The sequence below is a fragment of the Dreissena polymorpha genome, chromosome 14, assembly GCF_020536995.1.
Source record: "Dreissena polymorpha isolate Duluth1 chromosome 14, UMN_Dpol_1.0, whole genome shotgun sequence".
NCBI classification, from domain to species: Eukaryota; Metazoa; Mollusca; class Bivalvia; order Myida; family Dreissenidae; genus Dreissena; species Dreissena polymorpha.
Genome location: NC_068368.1, coordinates 12882431 through 12906308, shown reverse-complemented (window position 1 = coordinate 12906308; position 23878 = coordinate 12882431). Strand labels below are relative to the sequence as shown.

The 23878-nt window shown below is 36.9% G+C and overlaps 1 protein-coding gene across 3 annotated transcripts in view; it reads right to left on the bottom strand.

Moving 5' to 3' along the window:
* The window catches only part of LOC127858047 (uncharacterized), a 71597-nt gene extending 49645 nt beyond the window's left edge, over positions 1–21952 (bottom strand). The window contains exons 1-8 of one of the 3 annotated variants that reach the window (XM_052394914.1): positions 21886–21952; positions 16500–17587; positions 15960–16060; positions 14071–14248; positions 11667–11811; positions 7111–7238; positions 5074–5131; positions 4499–4568 (exon numbers count right to left, since the gene is read on the bottom strand). In XM_052394914.1, coding sequence (XP_052250874.1) covers positions 4499–4568; positions 5074–5131; positions 7111–7238; positions 11667–11811; positions 14071–14248; positions 15960–16059 — 679 coding nt within the window. In that variant the 5' untranslated portion in view covers position 16060; positions 16500–17587; positions 21886–21952. Of the gene's footprint in view, positions 1–4498; positions 4569–5073; positions 5132–7110; positions 7239–11666; positions 11812–14070; positions 14249–15959; positions 16061–16499; positions 17588–21852 lie in introns of all 3 variants that reach the window. The other 2 variants (XM_052394916.1, XM_052394915.1) reach the window with 2 other exon arrangements.
* Between the last annotated feature and the right edge of the window lie 1926 nt (positions 21953–23878).

The following is a 23878-nucleotide window of genomic DNA, read 5'->3' as shown; positions in this document are numbered from 1 at the left end:
GCCAGGGATCATATTTTCCCGCTACATCAATCGGTCCGGATATAAATGGGGAAAATTATCCGAAAATGTATATCCGAAATCATGACAAATTACGTTAAAATATATACCATTGATTTTGCCATTCATGAAGGTGGTATAATACATGTACAAGTAAAATTCCCTTAGGCATTTTTTTTAAAACGGAACGAGTTTTCTCAATTGGTTTTATCATTTGGTATTTCATTGTTGTTTCGTGTGCTGTTTTATCAGACTTTTTTTCATCGTTGTCAATATTATTAATCTGTGTAAGTCTATACCGATGTTTTAAATTGTTGTCAACTCGATAATAGCTTACAAACATGCACTGAACCAAACAAATGTCTGTGCGTAGGTTGGCTACTGACAACAACAACTAAATATTTAATAAATAATTTGTTGTCAAATAACCCACGGCCGATAGTTTTGATGCGTAGGGATTTAATCACGAGAGCGAAGCATTTGAAACTAGGCATCTAATTTTCCGGTCGTGAGTTATTCAACAACAAAGTATAAAGTACACGAATTGTTTCGGTTCTAACACGGTTTTACTAAAGATTTATTCAATGTATATTATTTTGCTTGTGTACTATTTTATGTCAAGATCCGCCCATAAAAATAACTTTCGGCTGTTCTGTCGATCAGATCCGCGACTTTCATTCATAATTATATTACCGGATTATTACGCTGGTGGAAAATGTATCGGCATGTTTTGTTTAATTACAGCGTGTGCATTCAGACGCGTCTTTTCGGATGCGTCTTTAATCCGCTGTTCACAAGTTTTTGATTCTTGGTCTGACGTGCAATAAACCGGTCCTGACCGGTTTAGAGACTGCAGCGAATGGTTTATCACACCTAATCGAGATAAGAATGTCATTAGGGTGTGTTAGCATGTACACTGTGTAATCGATTTCATGACATGGGAATTTTAATAGCAAACAGAATCGGACCGACTGTTTGGGATTTTCAATCGGTCTTTCATGACCCCAATCGGTCTAGGACCGACAAAACCGAAAAAAATATGATCCCTGATCATAGCCACACGCTAACCACCTGTGATAACAACGGATTTGGCACAGTCCCCTACTGGTTTAATTTTGTCGGAGTTAGAAAAGGATCTTGATAAGTTCATAACTAGGGATGGCAAACCTAAGCAAATCCGTAACCGGTTAACCTGTTTTGATATTCGAGCGGTTAACCGGTTAACCGCCTGTCTTTGTACCATATAAATAAAAAAACAACATCCGAAAAATGTATGCCTATGAGTTTATAAACCATTTTTCATATGCTTGTTGGTGAACTGTGATATTTCTTTGTTGTAGCTTCACGTCATTTACACATAATTATTGTTCTACATCTCGATCAATAAAAGCTAGTGCAGAATTTGAATTGTGTTGTGTTTTATTAAACATATTATCCTTTAAGAATTACATGCATTAACAGTTTGCTGATTAATAACAATTGTCAATTAGCGTAAATATATTTTGCAACAGGCAAATCGTTAAAGTTTGCAAAAGTTGTTAAAACAAAAGTGATCGGGTGTAATCAGTGTCACGCTTTATTGATTTTTATCAAGAAATGGTAGTCAAAACAATGGCATACTTCACGGCACGTGCAAATTGTGACATATCATATCATGCAAAAAAAAATTGTAATTGACTCGCTCTCTGAGCCAGTCATCTTTTTCGGAGTATTTACACAACAGTCCAGTGATGTCAGCTTTACTGTAGATAGCTCACATCGAAATTCAGCGGGGTGTTTTAATCTCATGTGATTACGGAGCTTGGATGTACCCCCCTGCAACGACAGTGTCGTTGGGCATAGTATGCATGTAGCTGATTTCTTGTCAGCAGCCTGTTTGAAAAATTTCCAGGCATCCGATGATAGAGGCATGATTATAGATTGTCGCTTTACTTTTTAAATACGTGCTATCTGATCAAGCTTTACTGACTTTATACTGGATATTCACGTTGATGTTCTATTTATAAAAAAATAGGACATATCGCAGTCAAATGTGCTAATTGACAAGCGTAATTGGTCGGTTTATAATTTAAATTTATCAATATCTGAATAATTGAAACACAATAGACTGTAAAGTGCTAAACAAACACACTGCAGAGTAGGTGCTCTTGTGCCTGCTCATGATACCGCTGCACCCTGATGGTTTACAACTCTAATCGCTGTCCATCCACAGGGGGGGCATCATGGGGTGGTAATTGCCGATAATTTGCAATCAGATTAGCGGATGAGCCAATACAGTGACATGAAGCAAAAACAAAACTTACGATTTGAGGATTAATTTCGTTCAACAAAAAAAGGGTTTTCTGCAAGAGTAACCGAATATTAATTTTGTAATTGGTTAACCTCCTTAAGAAACGGATAACCGGTTAACCGATTAACCGTTGCCATCCCTATTTATAACACACATGTATCCCATACAGCCCTCTATAAAAATAATGGGTTTAATAAAAATGTCTTAAGTAGTTTTTGAGTTATCGCAGTAACCAGAAATACAGGGCCAGACAGCAGAACAGACATACAAAACTGAAAAAGTCTATGCGCCAAGTTTCATTAACCTAGTTTAACTCTTTCAATGCTGGAACCAAATTTTGAAGGTCTTTGCCAACAGTTTGGATCCAGATGAGACGCCACAGAACGTGGCGTCTCATCAGGTTCCAAACTGTTTGCTATTTAGTTTACTATTCTGATAGTATTCTTTGAAAAAACAAGGGCTGTTTGTAAAACATGCATGCCCCCCATATGGGCTCTCAGTTGTAGTGACAGCCATTGTGTGAATATGTTTTTTGTCACAGTGACCTTGACCTTTGACCTAGTGACCTGAAAATCAATAGGGGTCATCTACAAGTCATGATCAATGTACCTATGAAGTTTAATGATCCTAGGCATAAGGGTTCTTGAGTTATCATCTGGAAACCATTTTACTATTTCCGGTCATCTGCGAGTCATGATCAATCTACCTATCAAATTTTATGATCCTAGGCATAAGCGTTCTTGAGTTATCATCCGGAAACCATTTTACTATTTCGGGTCACCGTTACCTTGACCTTTGACTTAGTGACCTGAAAATCAATAGGGGTCATCTGCAAGTCATGATCAATCTACCTATCAAGTTTCATGATCCTAGGCATAAGCCTTCTTGAGTTATCATCTGGAAACCATTTTACTATTTTGGGTCACCGTGACCTTGACCTTTGACTTAGTGACCTGAAAATCAATAGGGGTAATCTGCGAGTCATGGTCAATCTACCTATTAAGTTTCATGATCCTAGGCATAAGCGTTCTTGAGTTATCATCCGAAAACCATTTTACTATTTCGATCACTGTGACCTTGACCTTTGACCTAGTGACTTGAAACTTAATAGGGGTCAACTGCGAGTCATGATCAATCTACCTATCAAGTTTCATGATCCTAGGCCTAAGCGTTCTTGAGATATCATCCGGAAACCATTTTACTATTTCGGGTTACCGTGACCTTGACCTTTGACCTCAAAATCAATAAGGGTCATCTGCGAGTCATGATCAATGTACCTATAAAGTTTCATGATCCTTGCCCCAAGCGTTCTTGAGTTATCATCCGGAAACCACCTGGTGGACGGACCGACAGACAGACCGACCGACAGACCGACAAGTGCAAAGCAATATACCCCCTCTTCTTCGAAGGGGGGCATAAAAATCGAAGAAAATGCTAATTTAAGAAATTCAGCAGATGACATTTTAGCAGACGACAAATTTCCCAGCATGCAAAGGGTTAAGTTCTTATAGAGTTATTGCAAGATCAAGATTAATACATGTATGTAAAGTGTCAGATAAACCAGATTAGCCTGTGTAGTCAGCACAGGCTAATCAGGAACAACACTTTTCGCCAAAACTGGATTTTTCTGAGAAGAACTTGCTTATAAATTAAAACAAGAGATGTGTTTGTCAGAAACACAATGCCCCCTATTGCGCCGCTTTGAAATAAAATTTCAATATATCATTTGGCAGGTTTAGAAATTATCTCCCTTTTAAAGCTTATTACTTCCCTTGGATTGAATTTTATGACTTTTGACCATGGAGGATGACCTTGACCTTGACTTTTCACCACTCAAAATGTGCAGCTCCATGAGATACACATGCATGCCAAACATCAAGTTGCTATCTTCAATATTGCAAAAGTTATGGCCAATGTTAAAGTTTTTAGACGGACGCTCAGACTGACAGACGGACAGTTCAACTGCTATATGCCACCCTACTGGGGGCATAAAAAAACACAAGCTAATCTGGGACGACACTTTCACACATGCATTAAGTCACAGGCTAATCTGGGACGACACTTTCACACATGCATTAAGTCACAGGCTAATATGGGACGACACTTTCACACATGCATTAAGTCACAGGCTAATCTGGGCCGACACTTTCACACATGCATTAAGTCATGTTTTCCCACCAGAGCGTTGCTCATTTATAATTTTATTCAAACCTGACAGGAATTTATCCATGAATGCTGGGACATCACCGGCGACTTCTGGTATCTCCTCTTCAGTATTGCCCTAAAAAACAATCAAAATTTAAATTGAAACATGAATTCATGTGCACTCAGAATGATATGAGCCAAGCTCTGAGGAAAAAGGGACAACACTTTCCGCCTAAACTTGATTTTTGCTTAGAAAATACTTTCTTGAAACACAAAATGTCAAAAAAGCGGAAAGTGTCATCACTGATTAGCCTTTGCAGACTGCACAGGCTAATCTGGGACGACACTTTACGCACATGCATTAAACCAATTTTTCACAGAGCGAGGCCCATATATATGTTCCAAGGCAGGGCTTCCCCTGGCTGAAAATTGTGTTAAGCCACAATTTTCATAAAACATAGAAATAAACTTCATTTTGGCGGTTAAATGAGGTTTTATAAAGAAATTGCTTTAGCATAATAAAATTGTCTTTAGCCACTTTTATAATCTGAAGCTATTGGCTGATTTTGCGAATCACAGAGTAAACCTTGCATGGATTTGGCATGTATTAAAGAAATGAAGTAAGAGAACTGGTGACCTACCATGGCCACTTCTTCCTCCATCAAGCTATGAGACACCGATACTGCATTGTCCTCATTTCTGTAAATACACCAATACACATTGAACAAATTTAGTTAAAAGAATTATAATTCCCCCCACCCATTGTTTCGAACATATCCCAGTTGTCAATTTACTGTCACCCTGTCAGACATGTGATACATATTTTATTATACTGAAAAAAACTATTCAAATATGAACAATTTATAAGAACCATGAACAATTTTAATATTCAATAATTGTATTTAATTTCAGCAATGAAAAACCATTAATATTTTGATAACAATAATAAAACTGCGTACTGCGCATGCACGAATGGGACAGTATAATTTTTTACCATTTCGCATGTGATTGCTAAGGTAGCAGGCAACAGTATTTTTGGGACATTTTCCCACTGGGTCTGACAGTATTTCTATGACACGATGGTCTATGGGAATTTTGCATTGAGAATAAAAGTAAGGTAAAACAAGACTATTGTCAAGCAATATAAGTCCCCTACCGGCTTCACCATTGTCAGAAATTCCAGATTTTTATATATATATTTGTTGCCATAGCAACCAAATTTTTTTATTTATGAACAAAATGAAATGACGTGCATAATGTCCATATTGCCATCTATCCATGTTTCAAGTTTCACGAAAAAATATTAAGAACTTTAAAAGTTATTGCAGGATCCAGATAACCACCATTTTCAGCAGTATTTCTAGTCTATTTGTTGCCATAGCAACCAGCATTTTTGACGTCAGAATGAAATGAAATGACGTGCATAATGTCCATATTGCCATCTATCCATGTTTCAAGTTACATGAAAAATATTAAGAACTTTTAAAAGTTATTGCAGGATCCAGAAAACCACCATTTTCAGCAGTATGTCTAGTCTATTTGTTGCCATAGCAACCAGAATTTTTTACGTCGGAATGAAATGAAATGACGTGCATAATGTCCATATTGCCATCTATTCATGTTTCAAGTTTCATGAAAAAATATTAAGAACTTTAAAAGTTATCGCAGGATCCAGAAAAACCACCATTTTCAGCAGTATTTATAGTCTATTTGTTGCCATAGCAACCAGAATTTTTGACGTAGGAACGAAATGAAATGACGTGCATAATGTCCATATTGCCATCTATCCATGTTCCAAGTTTCATGAAAAAATATTAAGAACTTTTAAAGTTATCGCAGGATCCAGAAAAGTGTGACAGACGGACGGACGGAGACAAAACCATAAGTCCCCTCCGGTGAAACCGGTAGGGGACTAATAATAAGAGATAACTGCCCTACCTGTAAGCAGAGATATGAGAGAATGGCTTGATAAATGATTAAAGCCACGCTCTAAGAAAATGGTTCTTAATACATGTACATTTAATATTTTCCCAGATAAGCCTGTGCAGTAAGTACAGGCTTATCACAGACAACACTATCTACCTAAACAGAATTTTCACTAAGAAGAAACTTACTTGAAACAAAAAAGCCCGTGCTTACTGCACAAGCTTATCTGGGAAATCACTTAACACTCATGCATTAAGCCCAGTTTTCCCAAACCTAGGCTCAATTTTATGACCAACGCAAGTTGCAAGGCCATGCCAGGAATTTATTTGCGATCCTATGATTTTAAGTCCAGCGCTCTACCAAGCAAGCCAGCAAGTTTGGATATACATGTACATAAAAAATAATTAATTGACAAGTGTTGCATGTGTTGTTTAAAATGCAGTGCCCCCGATAAGCTGAATATCTGCGTCTTTTACCCTATTAAAATGTTTAAAAATGCAAAGAAATACAATATCATGCGTATTGAAAACGCAACCAATTGGACTTTTACGCAAACTCGTCAAATGGGATGCGTACAATACAATGGCTTCGATCGAAAATGCTTTTAAGTTAAGGCAGAAAGTGTAGTCCCTGATTATCCTGTGCAGGCTCATCTGGGATGATACTTTACACACCAGCATGTTGTCCAGTTTTCCCTGAACAAGGCTCAAATAAATGCCCTGATTTAACAAATTGCGTGCTAGCCTACGTACCCAGGGTAGAGTGCCACCTTGTAGTAGTGGTAACTGTCGTCATAGTGGACCACCAAAACCTGCAGGATCTTGCTACCTGTCAGTTGCTGGAATATCTTTGTACTTCGACTGGTCCAACTCTTGCTTATCTGTTTTGAATAAATAGAATTTGAGACTCAGCCTAGTGAATGTGTATAAAGTGTCAGCACAGGTTAATCAGGGACAATACTTTCCACTTAAACTTGATTTTCCCAAATAAGAGACTTCCTTTAAACAAATAATACCATAAAGCGGAAAGTGTCTGATATGCCTGTGAAGACTTGGAAAGTGTCTGACTAGCCTGTGAAGACTTGGAAAGTGTCTGATATGCCTGTGAAGACTTGGAAAGTGTCTGATATGCCTGTGAAGACTTGGAAAGTGTCTGATATGCCTGTGAAGACTTGGAAAGTGTCTGATATGCCTGTGAAGACTTGGAAAGTGTCTGATATGCCTGTGAAGACTTGGAAAGTGTCTGATATGCCTGTGAAGACTTGGAAAGTGTCTGATATGCCTGTGAAGACTTGGAAAGTGTCTGATATGCCTGTGAAGACTTGGTAAGTGTCTGATATGCCTGTGAAGACTTGGAAAGTGTCTGATATGCCTGTGAAGACTTGGAAAGTGTCTGATATGCCTGTGAAGACTTGGAAAGTGTCTGATATGCCTGTGAAGACTTGGAAAGTGTCTGATATGCCTGTGAAGACTTGGAAAGTGTCTGATATGCCTGTGAAGACTGGGTAAGTGTCTGATATGCCTGTGAAGACTGGGTAAGTGTCTGATATGCCTGTGAAGACTTGGAAAGAATCTGATATGCCTGTGAAGACTTGGAAAGTGTCTGATATGCCTGTGAAGACTGGGTAAGTGTCTGATATGCCTGTGAAGACTTGGAAAGTGTCTGATATGCCTGTGAAGACTTGGAAAGAATCTGATATGCCTGTGAAGACTTGGAAAGTGTCTGATATGCCTGTGAAGACTGGGTAAGTGTCTGATATGCCTGTGAAGACTTGGAAAGTGTCTGATATGCCTGTAAAGACTTGGAAAGTGTCTGATATGCCTGTGAAGACTTGGAAAGAATCTGATATGCCTGTGAAGACTGGGTAAGTGTCTGATATGCCTGTGAAGACTGGGTAAGTGTCTGATATGCCTGTGAAGACTTGGAAAGTGTCTGATATGCCTGTGAAGACTTGGAAAGTGTCTGATATGCCTGTGAAGACTTGGAAAGAATCTGATATGCCTGTGAAGACTGGGTAAGTGTCTGATATGCCTGTGAAGACTGGGTAAGTGTCTGATATGCCTGTGAAGACTGGGTAAGTGTCTGATATGCCTGTGAAGACTTGGAAAGTGTCTGATATGCCTGTGAAGACTTGGAAAGTGTCTGATATGCCTGTTAAGACTTTGCAGGCTAATCTGGGACGACACTTGACCTACAGGCATTTAAAACAGTTTTCTCTGGGCGAGGCTCATTTGTTTTGCTTATCAAATTTAAAGATTGTTAAACTATGCTAGAACTTAATTTTATTTATTACAGCAGGTTTTTTTTTTTAATGATTTTGTGAAGCAGCCCATGAAAAAATGCGTCGTGAACATGTAAAAATTGTGAAAAAAATTAGTTGAGAATTTCTTAAAGTTGTGAAAAAAACGAGTCGCGAACTTGTTTAAAATTGTGAAATTCAGTTTGTTAACATTTAGTATAGTAAAAGCATGTTTAATACTTGCATCATATTAAAATGTCTCTAAATAATGCATTAAAATAATTTTTGCGTTGCCTTGAAACTTTCTTTCAACAAATAACCACTTACAACAATATTCTGACTAGTAAACTCTATCTAAAACCATAGAAAAGCCTTACTACTGTCAATATCTTGTCTTGGTTATGTGAAATATTAAATCAAATTTTAATTTTGATTTGTTTTTGACAGTTTTAAGACCAAAAAGTCCAATTTTCAAAGTTTGAAAATGGCCATTTTTGTCAAGTACAGTGGCCTTACTAGATTAATAAATGTTCGTGTCAAAATTGTGAAATTGCCATTCACGGACATTCTCTTAAAAGGAAAAAAAGCCCTGCACAGGAACAGAAATAGAAACACTGTGGACATTTGTTTGTTCTGGGGTAACCAACATTTTACTGCCTGTAAGAAACATAAATTAATTTAGGGTATCAGAAAATGTGATAACTCTATTTCGCCTGATTTATCTTATTCTGACCAAAAAAATATCAGAACAGTCCTCATTCAGTGTCCAAGTTTTCCATAAAAAAGGAATTCTTTACACGATCATACAATTCAGAATGTCAAACATCCTGTTATTGTGATAGATGTATGACAGGAAATACTTACAGTGTCTAGAGTAACCTGGGTTACCTTATAAATCAACACTACTTACAGGACTTGAAAACAGACAATGGTATCCCTATAAATTGTGCAGTGTTCTCTGTTGTGCACTGGCAGCTGGCAAAATCAACAGTTACAGACAATTTTGTCGCCAGCTAATTTTCCAGAAAATATCAATTCAAAACAGCGAAAAATGTCCGCTTTAATTTCTAGTCGCTGGCTTCTTTGAATATTTAACTGGCTACTAAAGTTGCTATGTAGAACACAGACATTGTGCAATATACGTAGTAAAAAACAAAGCACAATGGTTTCTATGCAAATTTACCAATTCTACAGGATTTCAATTAGAGTAGTATATTTATCAAACTTCTGTCATGTATTGGGCAATTGGGGTATGACCTAATGGTTGCCGTACAATCAGCCACCCCAAATGCCCTGACTTAAAAAAAAACCAAATTGATTGATGTAATGTGAAAACATGAGTCAAAAGACTCAAGTCCTTTAAATTGTCAGGGTCAAATAAAATTTTCAGGGGTCAAAATACTGAAGTCTAGAAGTTATTTTGTTTCTTCATATTCCTTAAATACTTTGCAAATGTTGTTTTGTATAAATTTATATGCAAAAGTATGCAATCAACAGGAATTGCATATAAACTATATTTGATAATTAGTTTCTTGATCATATTTGCATCAAAATGATGTAAGGAGAGAATAAATAGGAGTCAAACAAGATGCGTTTGTGAAACACTATGTTCTTCATATATTTGACATTTGACCTTGAAGGTAAACCTTGACCTTTCACCACTCAAAATGTGCAGCTCTATGAGATATACAGTCATGCCAAATATCAAGTTGCTATCTTCAATATTGAAAAATTTATGGCCAATGTTAAAATTTGACGCAAACAAACCAACAAACAGACAGGGCAAAAACAGTATGTCCCCCAGTATAGACTAGGGGACATAAAAATATAAGATTTCAAAATGCTTGCATCAAAAGAAGGATTCTGCTTAAAAGGAAATTCATGATTTCAATCATGCTACATCAGGGGTCGACAAAATTGTTTTCAGCAACTTGCCCTGCAGGGCGAGCTAAGAATTTTCACTTAGCTGAAATATGTACTTGCCCTGCAATTTTTTCAAAAACTGCAATAAATCAGAACTAAATATGTTGTATTGTGATTTTTTATTGGTTTACATATAGAACTGTTAACTCACCAGCTTCAATTAAGCTTATAAACTGTTTTAACACACTTTTCACTCGTTTGTTTTTCATTTTGTCTTCATGGTCACATTCATTATGATTACACTTTAGCAGCATTGGAGAGTCTGAAAGGCATTTTGTTAAACTCAAACAAGCATCTGTGGGTACAAAAAGCAGTTTTCTCTTTGCAATTTTCGTCGATTAAAACTTGCCAATAGTCACTCTTTCAATCTAAAGATGTGATGAATTTAGACGATTTTTTTAGCAGTATTAAAAGACCGTATACCGTACTGTAAAAGATACATTTACGGAACATACTGGTATCAGCGCGTATCGGGAACAGGACTTATTTTATCGCAGTGTGGAGAAATCAACATCCGGTTAATTTTAAATCGCCGATAAAACGTTGCTTTGTTTGGTAAAGATGTGTTAAAACTTTAAATTTAAATCTTTTCGGCCAGAAATGCCACTCGCCCTGCAGGACGAGCGCTGCCGGAATATTCACTCGTCCAGAGCCGATGTCTACTCGTAATTACGAGCGGGCGAGTGGATTTGTTGAACCCTGTACATGCATGAACAGTGTGCACAGGCTAATCAGGGACTACACTTTCCACCTGCATTGGATTTAGCTAATAAGATACTTCCTTTAAATGAAAAACACAATACAAGCTGAAAGTATAGTCCCTAACTAGCCTGCGCAGACTGCACAGACTTATCTGGGACAGTCAGCACTTTACGCACAAGCAACAACCCCCGTTTTACAAATGCGCAGCTCACTTAACCCTTTGCATGCTGGGAAATTTGACGTCTGCTAAAATGTTGTCTGCTGAATTTCTTAAATTAGCATTTTCTTCTAAAAAATTTCAAAGAATACTATCAGAATAGCAAACAGTTTGGATCCTGATGAGACATCACGTTCTGTGGGGTCTCATCTGGATCCAAACTGTTTGCAAATGCCTTTAAAATTTGGTTCCAGCACTAGAAGGGTTGAATCTATTGCCAAACTTACCGGTACCACTCCTGCAAGGGTACATCTCACAGCCTGCTGAGGAAGAGCTTTGAACGCGCCGGGGAACTCTGCACACAGGTGATCTCTCGAGGTCATCTCTGTGTAGCCGTAGTCGATGAAGATCACATCTACACTGTCTTGCCTGCTTGACATTTGAAGATGAGTTATATATTATTTAAGGGATTTTAGCCTCATATAATACCCCCAGTATAATGGCAATCACCCAACTGAAACCATATCAATGGCAAAATTCCCCACATAAAAAATACTAAAATAAGTCAGGGCTTTTTTTCAGCAGTTTTGGAAGATAGCCCATGGCTTTGAAATTGGGAATTTTATCGGCATTTTCAAGAAATTGGAAAAATAAATTGGGATTTAAAACAACAATAAAGAGTTCAACATCTTTAATCACAAGCAGTAGCCTTCTTTGGCAGCACTATAGTACAACCATGTATACCTGGCCTAATATTTTGGCAAGGAAAACAATCTTGCATCAGGCACCATTTTATTAGGAGGCGCTTCATCTTCCTCTGAAGAACTACTGCTTTCAACTTGTTGAATATCAGTGAGCACTTTGCTTTTGGAAATCAACGATGACAAGATGCAAGAGTCACTTGTTATTAAATTACTGTCATTAACAATGGAAGGAGTTTCAATGATAGGACTTGTACTAGTTGTCAATGTTTGTTTACTTTATGAGGCTTGCTTAAAAAAAATCAACAGTTTTCGTTTTCCATTCAGTTGATTCACAAAACGCTTGAATTTCATTGCAAATATAATAAGCGCCTGAACAACACAGAAAATATCGGGCACACGATTTTTTCCCCGATTGGGAATTTTTTAGCAAATTTTTGGGAAAAAGTATACAATTTGCAATTGGGAATATACATGTAGCCGAATTTCGGCTATAAAATCAGGCCAAAAAAAGCCCTATAAGTAAATAAATAATACCAGTATTTCAGTTCAACATACAGATTATTTTACCAAATGACCATCACACATGCTTTTTTCGAGATGGGAACAGGCATTTTGAAGGGAGAATTTTGTTGCACTGAAATAAAATTTTAGCCTCCGTCTGTGAAAACAGGGCTTAATGTGTGTGCAAAGTCAGCACAGGCTTATCAGGGCAAATCACAGAACAAATTTCTGCTTTTATGCAAATTTTTCTTCTTTACGTTAAAAATCTCAAACAGAAAGTGTAGACTTTGATTAACCTGTTAGGACTGCACAGGTTTATCTGTGATCTCACTCTGACACATACATTAAGCCCAGTTTTACCCGAACACAGCTCATATTTCTTCTGAAAGGCAACTTAAGACGGCATCTAAGAACAACAATCCCCATCCTAGAAATGATAAGCATCTACAGAAGTGTTACTTATTATTACCTTGACATGTGTGTAATTATGCCCCACTTTCAATATAACAAATGATAAACATCCCCAGTATTGATGATCAAAATAAACTTGACGTCATGATGAGTGTAATTATGCTAATCACTAACTTAGAACTGATAAACATCCCCAGTATTGATGATCAAAATAAACTGAACATGATGAGTGTAATTATGCTAATCACTAATTAAGAACTGATAAACATCCCCAGTATTGATGATCAAAATAAACAGGATATGATGAGTGTAATTATGCTAATCACTAACTTAGAACTGATAAACATCCCCAGTATTGATGATCAAAATATACAGGACATGATGATGTTAATTATGCTAATCACTAACTTAGAACTGATAAACATCCCCAGTATTGATGATCAAAATAAACAGGACATGATGAGTGTAATTATGCTAATCACTAACTTAGAACTTATAAACCTGGACATGATGAGTGTAATTATGCTAATCACTTACTTAGAACTGATAAACATCCCCAGTATTGATGATCTAAATAAACAGGACATGATGAGTGTAATTATGCTAATCACTAACTTAGAACTTATAAACCTGGACATGATGAGTGTAATTATGCTAATCACTTACTTAGAACTGATAAACATCCCCAGTATTGATGATCAAAATAAACAGGACATGATGAGTGTAATTATGCTAATCACTAACTTAGAACTTATAAACCTGAACATGATGAGTGTAATTATGCAAATCACTTACTTAGAACTGATAAACATCCCCAGTATTGATGATCAAAATAAACATGACATAATGAGTGTAATAATGCTAATCACTAACTTAGAACTGATAAACATCCCCAGTATTGATGATCAAAATAACCTCAAGGCAAGATGTGTGTAATTATGCTAATCACTAACTTAGAACTGATAAACATCCCCAGTATTGATGATCAAAATAACCTCAAGGCATGATGTGTGTAATTATAACAATCTCCAACTTAGAAATGATAAACACCAACAGTATTGTTAATCAATCTCACCTGGACATGATGCGTGTGATGATGCCCCGCCTCCAGTGCGGCTGATCCCCAGGGCTACATTCCACCAACACCATGTCACCTTCCTGCAGGTCATCCAAGTCAGAGAGGGGAGAGAAACTCTGCTCACAAAACTGCTCTAGACTCTGCTGAAGCTGCTCAAAGTGATGTAAGCTCTCCGCTGTAACAGTGGTGTCAATATGAGACAAGCTCTCTGCTGTAACAGAGGTGTCAATATGAGACAAGCTCTCCGCTGTAACAGAGGTGTCAATATGAGAAAGCTCTCCACTGTAACACAGGTGTCAATATGAGACAAGCTCTCTGCTGTAACAGAGGTGTCAATATGAGACAAGCTTTCTGCTGTAACAGAGGTGTCAATATGAGACATGCTCTCCACTGTAACAGAGGTGTCAATATGAGACAAGCTCTCCGCTGTAACAGAGGTGTCAATATGAGACAAGCTCTCTGCTGTAACAGATGTGTCAATATGAGACAAGCTCTCCACTGTAACAGAGGTGTCAATATGAGACAAGCTCTCTGCTGTAACAGAGGTGTCAATATGAGACAAGCTCTCCGCTGTAACAGAGGTGTCAATATGAGACAAGCTCTCCGCTGTAACAGAGGTGTCAATATGAGACAAGCTCTCTTCCGTCACAGAGCTGTCAATATGAGACAAGCTCTCCGCTTTAACAGAGGTGTCAATATGAGACAAGCTCTCTGCTGTAAAAGATGTGTCAATATGAGACAAGCTCTCCGCTGTATCAGAGGTGTCAATATGAGACAAGCTCTCAGCTGTAACAGAGGTGTCAATATGAGACAAGCTCTCCGCTGTAACAGAGGTGTCAATATGAGACAAGCTCTCCGCTGTAACAGAGGTGTCAATATGAGACAAGCTCTACGCTGTAACAGAGGTGTCAATATGAGACAAGCTCTCCACTGTAACAGGTGTCAATATGAGACAAGCTCTCTGCTGTAACAGAGGTGTCAATATGAGACAAGCTCTCTGCTGTAACAGAGGTGTCAATATGAGACAAGCTCTCCACTGTAACAGAGGTGTCAATATGAGACAAGCTCTCTGCTGTAACAGAGGTGTCAATATGAGACAAGCTCTCCACTGTAACAGAGGTGTCAATATGAGACAAGCTCTCTGCTGTAACAGAGGTGACAATATGAGACAAGCTCTCTGCTGTAACAGAGGTGTCAATATGAGACTTGTTATGGGAAAACAAGTTTACAATTAAGACATTTTATGCATTTGAGTTTAAGTGTTTTTCGTCCATTTTAAGTTTTAATATTACAGCTCATTTCTACATGTGCTCAAAGTGTCAAACTTAAATAAGTGAAATACAATGCAAAGAAACACATACATTGTTATATTAAACATATTTTGTAGTAAGCTTCTTTGTAATGTTTGCCTCAAAATGATTCAAAGCTGATTATTTTCAGGTGTAAACAGTACATAGTTTTACATGCTTGCATCAAAAAGCAGGATTCTGCTTCAAGCAAATCTCTGATACTTAAGAATGGGTGAGTGAAATTGAATATTGGACCAGAAAGAACATGGCTTACAGTGTGTGTTTTTTCGTTCAAATTAGGGGCTGGTAGGGGGACACATTCTAAATGGAAAAATGTATATATTTTCCCCAAATTCCAAATTGAAGGTTTAAAAAAAATAAAAATAAATCTCAACTTTTAGGTCATCTCACATCAAGCTCTTTAAGTTTAACCTTTGTTTAATTATTCACATCACTTTTATTTTCAATTTTTAAGCATTTGGTAATTAACAGACAGCAACAAATATTTCCCAATTTAAGCCAAAACAACGTTATTTTTTCCAATCCAAAGGGATCCAGTCCCATTCCCAAAATAGTGAAAAAAACACTGCTTTTTACATGTCCAAAGCTGCATCCAGAAGTTGTGTGGGTCTACCACCTGAGTGACGCGGCCAGACAACATAAATGGAAGCATCGGCCTGCCCTCTTCCCCTGACATCCTGGAAAAAAGCAATGGCTGTGCATGGAGAAATATTGTCTAATATTGAGCCTTGCTTAAAGAAAACAAGTCTAATAAATGTAAATCAAGTGTGGTACCAGAGATGACACTTTCCGACTTCACTGGATTTTTGCAAGACTTCCTGTAGACAAAAAATACAATCAAAGTGGATATTGGCGGCACTCATTAGCCTGTGCAAACTGTACAGGCTAATCTAGGACGACATTTTACACACCATCATTAACACTCATGTTTCCACAGCAGGGCTCATACATGTATGTAATCAAAATATGAAATATTACAGTGTTTGAATATGAAAATAATTTAAGTGGAAGATCACAAAAAGGTGCTGATTAAAAGGGGGCGGGGTGTAAAGTACATGTAACTTTGAGGCGATATTTTCTTGAAATTTGCTTAAGGAAGAAAAAAGTCTTACTTACCCTGTGCAAGAGGGGGACACAACCTGCAAACTGACTGCGAGTCACTTTTTAGATTAGGTCACTTCTTAGACCAGGTCACTGTTTTGGTTGGGCGACTTATAAGGTCCTCTTGAAAGTAATGTTGCTTACTATGTATGTGATACGGATAAACAGTGAATTATTCTTAGAAAAGAATTACAAAGGTTTGTATGTGGTAAACAGTTTGATTGTTGTGGTTAAATTGTTTGAAAAGAGGAATTTTCTATACAGTTTTCATCTATGTTAATAAATACTGAATCCAGGTATATGACAGTTGAAACTCTTTTTAGAATTTAATGCGAGCAGCACAACTTATCTTTCAGTAACAATCAATGATTCTCTGTTTTTGTAAATGCCTTCTTTCCTGTTTGTGTAAAATGTAAATGATATGCCCCTGCTCAGCACACTTTTAACATAAATTATCTTCTTCGAAACAAACCGGAAGTCAAGTCTGAAGATTGTATTAATTCATTCACTCTATATGGCACTTCACTTTGTCTATTATAAACTGCTGGTAAATGATCTTCACTTTGTAAGTTTGAACTGATAGTTTGTTTCACTCTGTTTGTTTTAATGTAAAGGTGTCCACTCCCTTTGTTTTAACTGAATCTTCACTCTTGATTGTTTTAACTGAAAAGTCTTCACTTTGATTGCGTTAAACGAAAGGTCTTCACTCTGTCTGTTTGATCTGAAAGGTCTTCACTGTTTTGATTGAAATGGTAAAACAGGTGAGGGATGACTTTTTCTTCAGAAGATTGCACTCAAAACAATCTGTGGTGATTGCTGTTTGTTGTTTTGATGGTAATGCAGGCTCAATCTTCTCAAGTCAGATGTCGGAAATACAGGTTGCTCAATTGAGTGCGTCCCTCAGCATACCAGAAACGCAATCTATGCAGAAATCTCTGAAGACAACCTTCTTACAAATGTTTGGGTCACTGCAGCCTTGTTATGTTTTACTTCTCAAAGGGTATCTTGTTTATACTAGATGTGGTTGTAAATAATATTGTTTTATTAAACACAATTTAAATCAAGAACAACTCAATTTTCTTCAGCTATTCCCTGATGAAAATCTGAAAGAAAAGAAATATGTAGCAACTTATTATTTGTGTAAATGTGTTCTGAGTTTTTACATAAATGCCATAATTTTTCAGACCAATTCCGGGACATTGAGTTAAATTGTCCGGGACTTTTGCCGATTTTCCGGGACATGTATAAAATGTAGCGATATTTATAGACATATGCATTTTTGGTACGTTTTTTTTGTTTCGCATCGTTAATTGCAAAAGTTCGAAAGCCTATCCGAAATACACTTGATCTATTAACGTCAAATTAAACATTACTACTTCCGTTACAAGATACAAGCCACGTGTTTTCAGTGTAAGCGTTCTAAACATAGATGGTGACGTCACTGCATATTGTTATTAAGACCGGTGTGTAACGCGTAGTTGTTGATACGCCTTCATTCATTTATAACATTTATATAATAAAAAATACAACAATACAGTACCGTTAGATCGTCAACTCAAATCAATTCACAATACATACAACCAATCACAATAAAACAAATACAACAAAACAGTACCGGTAGATCGTTAACTTAAAATCCAGACAGTCAGATGTGTGAACAACTATCCTTTGCCCTTACGCAGCGGGAAATAATGACGTAGTAGATTAAAGTCAATTAACAACCACATTAAACAATGCCGCCTTTCCGGTTTGACCGCGAACGTAGGACAATCGATATGATAACAGGACCCCTGTTAATTGATCGATTTTGACATGTAGCGTAGTCTGCCTATTCGGGTAGGCATTTTCATGGAGACGCTGCAGATATACACAGATTCGAGGTGCAGTTAAGCCTAAGATAAGGTACATGTATATATGGATTTTGTAAATTCCGGGACATTTGACAGATTTCCGGGACAGCGGGACAAGTTCTTCATTTCTGGGACTGTCCCTGACAATCCGGGACGTATGGCATGTATGGTTTTTAAGCCTCCTGCCTTTTTCTATCACAACTAAACCAAAATCTTTGTTTAAGTATAGCAAAAATAAACAGATGACAAACGATTTCAAACATAATTTTTGCTAATATCCTGAACAAAAATATAAAAAGTCAAGCGCAATCAGCAAAACTTCTGTCAGTTTTAACAGAGCAGAGTGCAAAACTAAAAGCACAGAAGCAGGTTAGTGTAACAGCTTTGCAAGGGGTAGTTCTAGCCATTTTGGGAAAAGCAGTCCCGTCAAATTGTGAGTTTAAATAGATACAAGGGACAAAATTGTCACAAAACCAGGTTTTCATTGTGAAAAAAAAATCTGATAAAGGGAGAAAACTCAAACTGAACTTTTGAAATGACCAAAAAAAATTAACCCCCTTTGTAATTTTTTTTTTTTTTTTAAATCTATTTTTAGTCGTGGCGACCTTGACATTGGAGATATTGACGTGATTCTTTCGTGGGACACACCGTCCCATGATGGTGAACAAATGTGCCAAATGATTTTAAAATCTCACAATGAATGACATAGTTATGGCCAGGACAAGCTCATTTATGGCCATTTTTGACCTTTGAACTCAAAGTGTGACCTTGACCTTGGAGATATCGACGTAATTATTTCGCGCGACACACCGTCCAATGATGGTGAACAAATGTGCCAAATGATTTTAAAATCTGACGATGAACGACATAGTAATGGCTCGGACAAGCTCATTTATGGCCATTTTTGACCTTTGAACTCAAAGTGTGACCTTGACCTTGGAGATATCGACGTAATTATTTCGCGCGACACACCGTCCAATGATGGTGAACAAATGTGCCAAATGATTTTAAAATCTGACAATGAACGACATAGTTATGGCCCGGACAAGCTTATTCCGCCAGCCCGCCAGCCAGCCCGCCCGCATTCGCCAATCTAATAACCAGTTTTTTCCTTCGGAAAACCTGGTTAAAAATGACAAATTTGGTTAATTTTAATGTTAATTTTTGTAACATAATAAGAATTGCTTTCAGTCCAAAAGTAGGGTAATTGTTTACAGAAATTCACTTCCATTTTTGCACGATTTTCAGGAAATCCCGCGGACGCGCGTTTTTTGCATGACTGAGTATGAAGCAATAAAGCATTGCTTTGTATCCTATTGCATTTAATCTTATTCAAACTCACTCATCGATTGGTTGTTACAATTTAATCAGTGCCCTATGAAACTGCTGTCCAATAATGCACAATTTATTTAACACATCCTTATCGCATATGTTTGTGTTTTATATGAAATTCTTAAACACATTGATCGACATAAATGGTCAGAATAAAAAAAAAACAAGAGCACCGCCTTGCGGGTGCAGACCGCTCATCTATTTTCTTTTTAAAGGTGAAGGGACTCTCATTTTCAATCACAAAGGAGAGAGGGGTGGAGTGAAGAGGGGTGTATAGCATGGGAATGTGGACATTTATTACATTATTTTCCAAAAAATGGGGAAAAAAAAATGCTAAAAAAACAAATCCGGGGGGGGGGTGGGGGGGGGTGGGGGGGGGTGGGGGGGGGGTGGGGGGTGGGGGGGGGGGGGCGTGGGTGTGGGGTGTGTTGGGGGGGGGGGGGTTTAAACCATAAACAAAAATGAAATTTGGGGTGGAGGTGTGGGTGGGGGGTATGTGTGCGGTGTGGTGGTTCATTTGTGAGATGATCTTAAAAAAAAAATTAAAAATTTAGGGGGGGGGATTCGGGTGGGGGGAGGGGGGGGGGGTGGTGGGGGGATACTTGGGTGCGATGGTTGGACGGTATTTCAAACATAAAATAAATGTAAGTAAGTGTTCCAAGTTTGAATGCAATAGCATTGATACTTTCTGAGAAAAGTGGACCTAAACGCAAAACTTAACCAAAATTTTCAATTTTCTAAGTATAAAAAGGGCACATAATTCTGTCAAATTGCACGCCAGAGTTATCTAACTTTGCCTGCCCAGTCCTCTCATGATGGTAAGTAAGTGTACCAAGTTTGAATGCAATAGCATTGATACTTTCTGAGAAAAGTGGACCTAAACGCAAAACTTAACCGGACGCCAACACCGACGCCAAGGTGATGACAATAGCTCATAATTTTTTTTCAAAAAATAGATGAGCTAAAAATGTTATTATTTAGGATAATCAGATTTATAATTCATCCCTCCAGCTAGGATTTGAAAAGGGCAGGGAGGGGCCTAGTCAATATAAATTGCGGCCATATAGTCTTTTGATGATTTTTGCTTTTGCAGACTCTTGGCGTCAATAGTCCACTCTATCTTTTTAATAGCGAGAGTTCTGACACGAATTTTGGTCGCATCACTCCACACACATATTTGTGACTATTATGAAAGAACGTTGCCTAAATAGTATATAATGAGCAAAATAATCGAAATTTACCTTTTAATAAACTATATTTCGAGTTTGTTTCATCCAATATAAATCCTGTATAGTAAAGGTTCATGTTATCTACCTTGGTGGAGGTTAAATTCAACTATGTTTGTAACTGAGTTCGAACAAACAAAGTGTGCAATATGCACAAAACAGTAAGAAATGAAATTAGAAATAATAATCATAAAAAGAAGAAGAAGCAAAGAATAATTATAACTATTATAACTCGAAGTATTTGAATCGACAGTAACGAAATACCCCAAAAGTAATAGGTACGAAATAGCTATGGTACAAAATAAGAACAACAACAACAATGCCAAAATGGTTGCCTTTGAGAAAATGATCGTTCAATGTCTATGATTTCGAATGAAATAAAGGTAATTTTTGTGATCTTAGTTCATATTTGTCAAACAACGGATAGATTTTAGATATATACACTTGAAAAAACTGTAATTCCCTTAATAGTATTGTATTTACTTGTCGTTATGGTTTTTACAGAGCGGAGTTTCAGCGTTCAGATTTATTCTGAACGCGAATTACTTCAGCTAGGAGGGGCCTATTTTGTTAAAAGGGCACTTTCGAGCATACGGTTATATTTCGAATGGTCCCTGTTGCATATTGATTTAGATGTTATTAATAATTGTTAGAATGTTTTATTTCCATTTTTATTAAACCATGCAAATAAAATGCCTACAAAGAGGAATTAATTAAAATGTCCAAAAACCCATTAAGGCCTTGCTGGAGTACTGTTAAATGCACATATACATATACACTGTAAAGTGTAGATAAACTGGTAAACTCAAAAGAGAAGAACTAACTGCCGTTGTGTGTTTTCGGAATATTTATCAATATCGTTAAGCATATCTAGGTAAGTAACACCTCACGTTCAAAATAGGCATCTCACTGTTACCACAGAAATATGTCACAACACTGAGGCTTCAATAAAGAATGTACCTCGTTTGCATTTCTTGACAAAAAAGCACTTACGATAACATTTAGAACTTATTTGATTCTTTTCGGATTTTTTTGACAATTCCGGAATGCTTTGGTTTTGGTCCTTAAATGCAGTAAAAACGAAGCCCTATAATAAGGTTAGTTCACATCGCACTATACAACAAGACCACTAGTGTGTGTGATTATGTTATTACGTATGATACTCTGTGTATATTTATGCTAATAAATGTAATAAAATATATTTTGCTCTTAACGTCAAATATGGTATCATAAAATATATTTCGCTTTTTAAGTCAAATATGGTATCACAAGGTAGCAGGCCCTTTCGGCCCAAGCTCTTTCGGCCCAGTCCGAAATTTCAGGTTATTCAGCCCCAAGCTTATTCGGCCCCAAATCGACCAGGCTCATTCGGTCCCCAATCGTGATACATCGGCTATCTCGGATTCCTCCGTAAGATAGGCCTCGTGGCTAACGGTCGCCATATTGCCTTGTATTACTACTTTACTACCCAAAAGGTTGTCAGTCTATTGTTATGAGGCTGTATACATGCGCGTTGAACTAGCGCCAAACTTTTTACCGAAACTTTGATATTAAGAGCACTATTAACGTTCATTTGTGTTGCATTTTGACCTATTATCCAAGTGATTTACTTTTCCATTATTATTTAATCACCCTATCATCCAATTTTTAAGATGAAATTACGGTGTTTACAAAACCAACCAAACCGAAAGTGAAACTGGATGCATTACGTTTCGCGATGTAAACATTAAATATTTGTTCAGTTTGAGGAAGCGAATCGATAATAGACGTTGGAATATGTATGCAATACAGACTATCATTGCCGATTGTAGTACTGGCTAAAAAATACCTTTTATGACAGGTCATGTATAGAACGTTAATCAAATATAGACCATAAATCACTACAAATGTCTGGGTTGTTCATTAACCCATTTATGCCCAGTGGACTCTCCCATCCTTCTAAATTGGATCAATTTATTTCCAAAAATAGGGGTGTCTGGTATATTTATTTCTATATTTAGAATATTTCTTACAGAAATTTCTTTAAGCAAACAGCGCAGACCCAGATGAGACGCGGCATTATGCGGCGTCTCATCTGGGTCTACGCTGTTTGCAATGTTCTTTTTTTCAGGACGCTAGGCATGAATGGGTTAATATAATTAATGCACGTTTCTGATCTAATTGCCTGTATCTAGTTGTAATTACCATGATATTGATAAAATTAAAACGTTTTTTTCATAAATTAAAATTACATGTTTTATTTTTATCATTTAGGGAATATATAATTGTATCATTATCATCATTAAATATTCTGAAAATGATCTAAATTATCATGATAACTTTAAAGTAGAATTTTTAAATTTTACTCATTATTTTTAATTAATTTGCACATTTGCTTGATTCAAAATAAAATGTTTTAATAAGGGTTTCAGTTTATAGTTTTAACCCATTTTAAGTTTGATTAAATTTAAAGTACTAACTACGTACATGTATGTGAAATGCTCTTGAGTTCGTTTCCTGGGCCTAGAACCAGTACTTGGGTGTCTCTTGGAGATTTCTTAAGAATGCTCCCACACTGGGGATCAAACCAGTGACCTCCAGATCATTAGGTGGACACCACATCCATTACACATCAGCGACCTTTAATTAGTAAAGTACTTTAGTATTGCAGCATTATGTAATGTAATGTTGCTACATATTTTTGGAATATGATTAATGTGCAGTACTAAATAAATCTAAATGCATACAATTTTAATTGTGTATATTGTGTGATTATTAGTTACAAATTCCCTTTTTACAGGTATACTGGATTATGAAAGACTGATAAACATAAAATTGACAACTCATCTCCCCAACGAAACTTTGTGTGGCTCATTCTCAGAACAAACCCATAGTCAGTGAGAAAACTACAGTGTAAAAAGACCACTTGATTGTGACAATTATGGCTGACCAAGCAAATGTTATCATTTAAAATAAAGAAAACTTCCAGTTCAATATACATTTTATA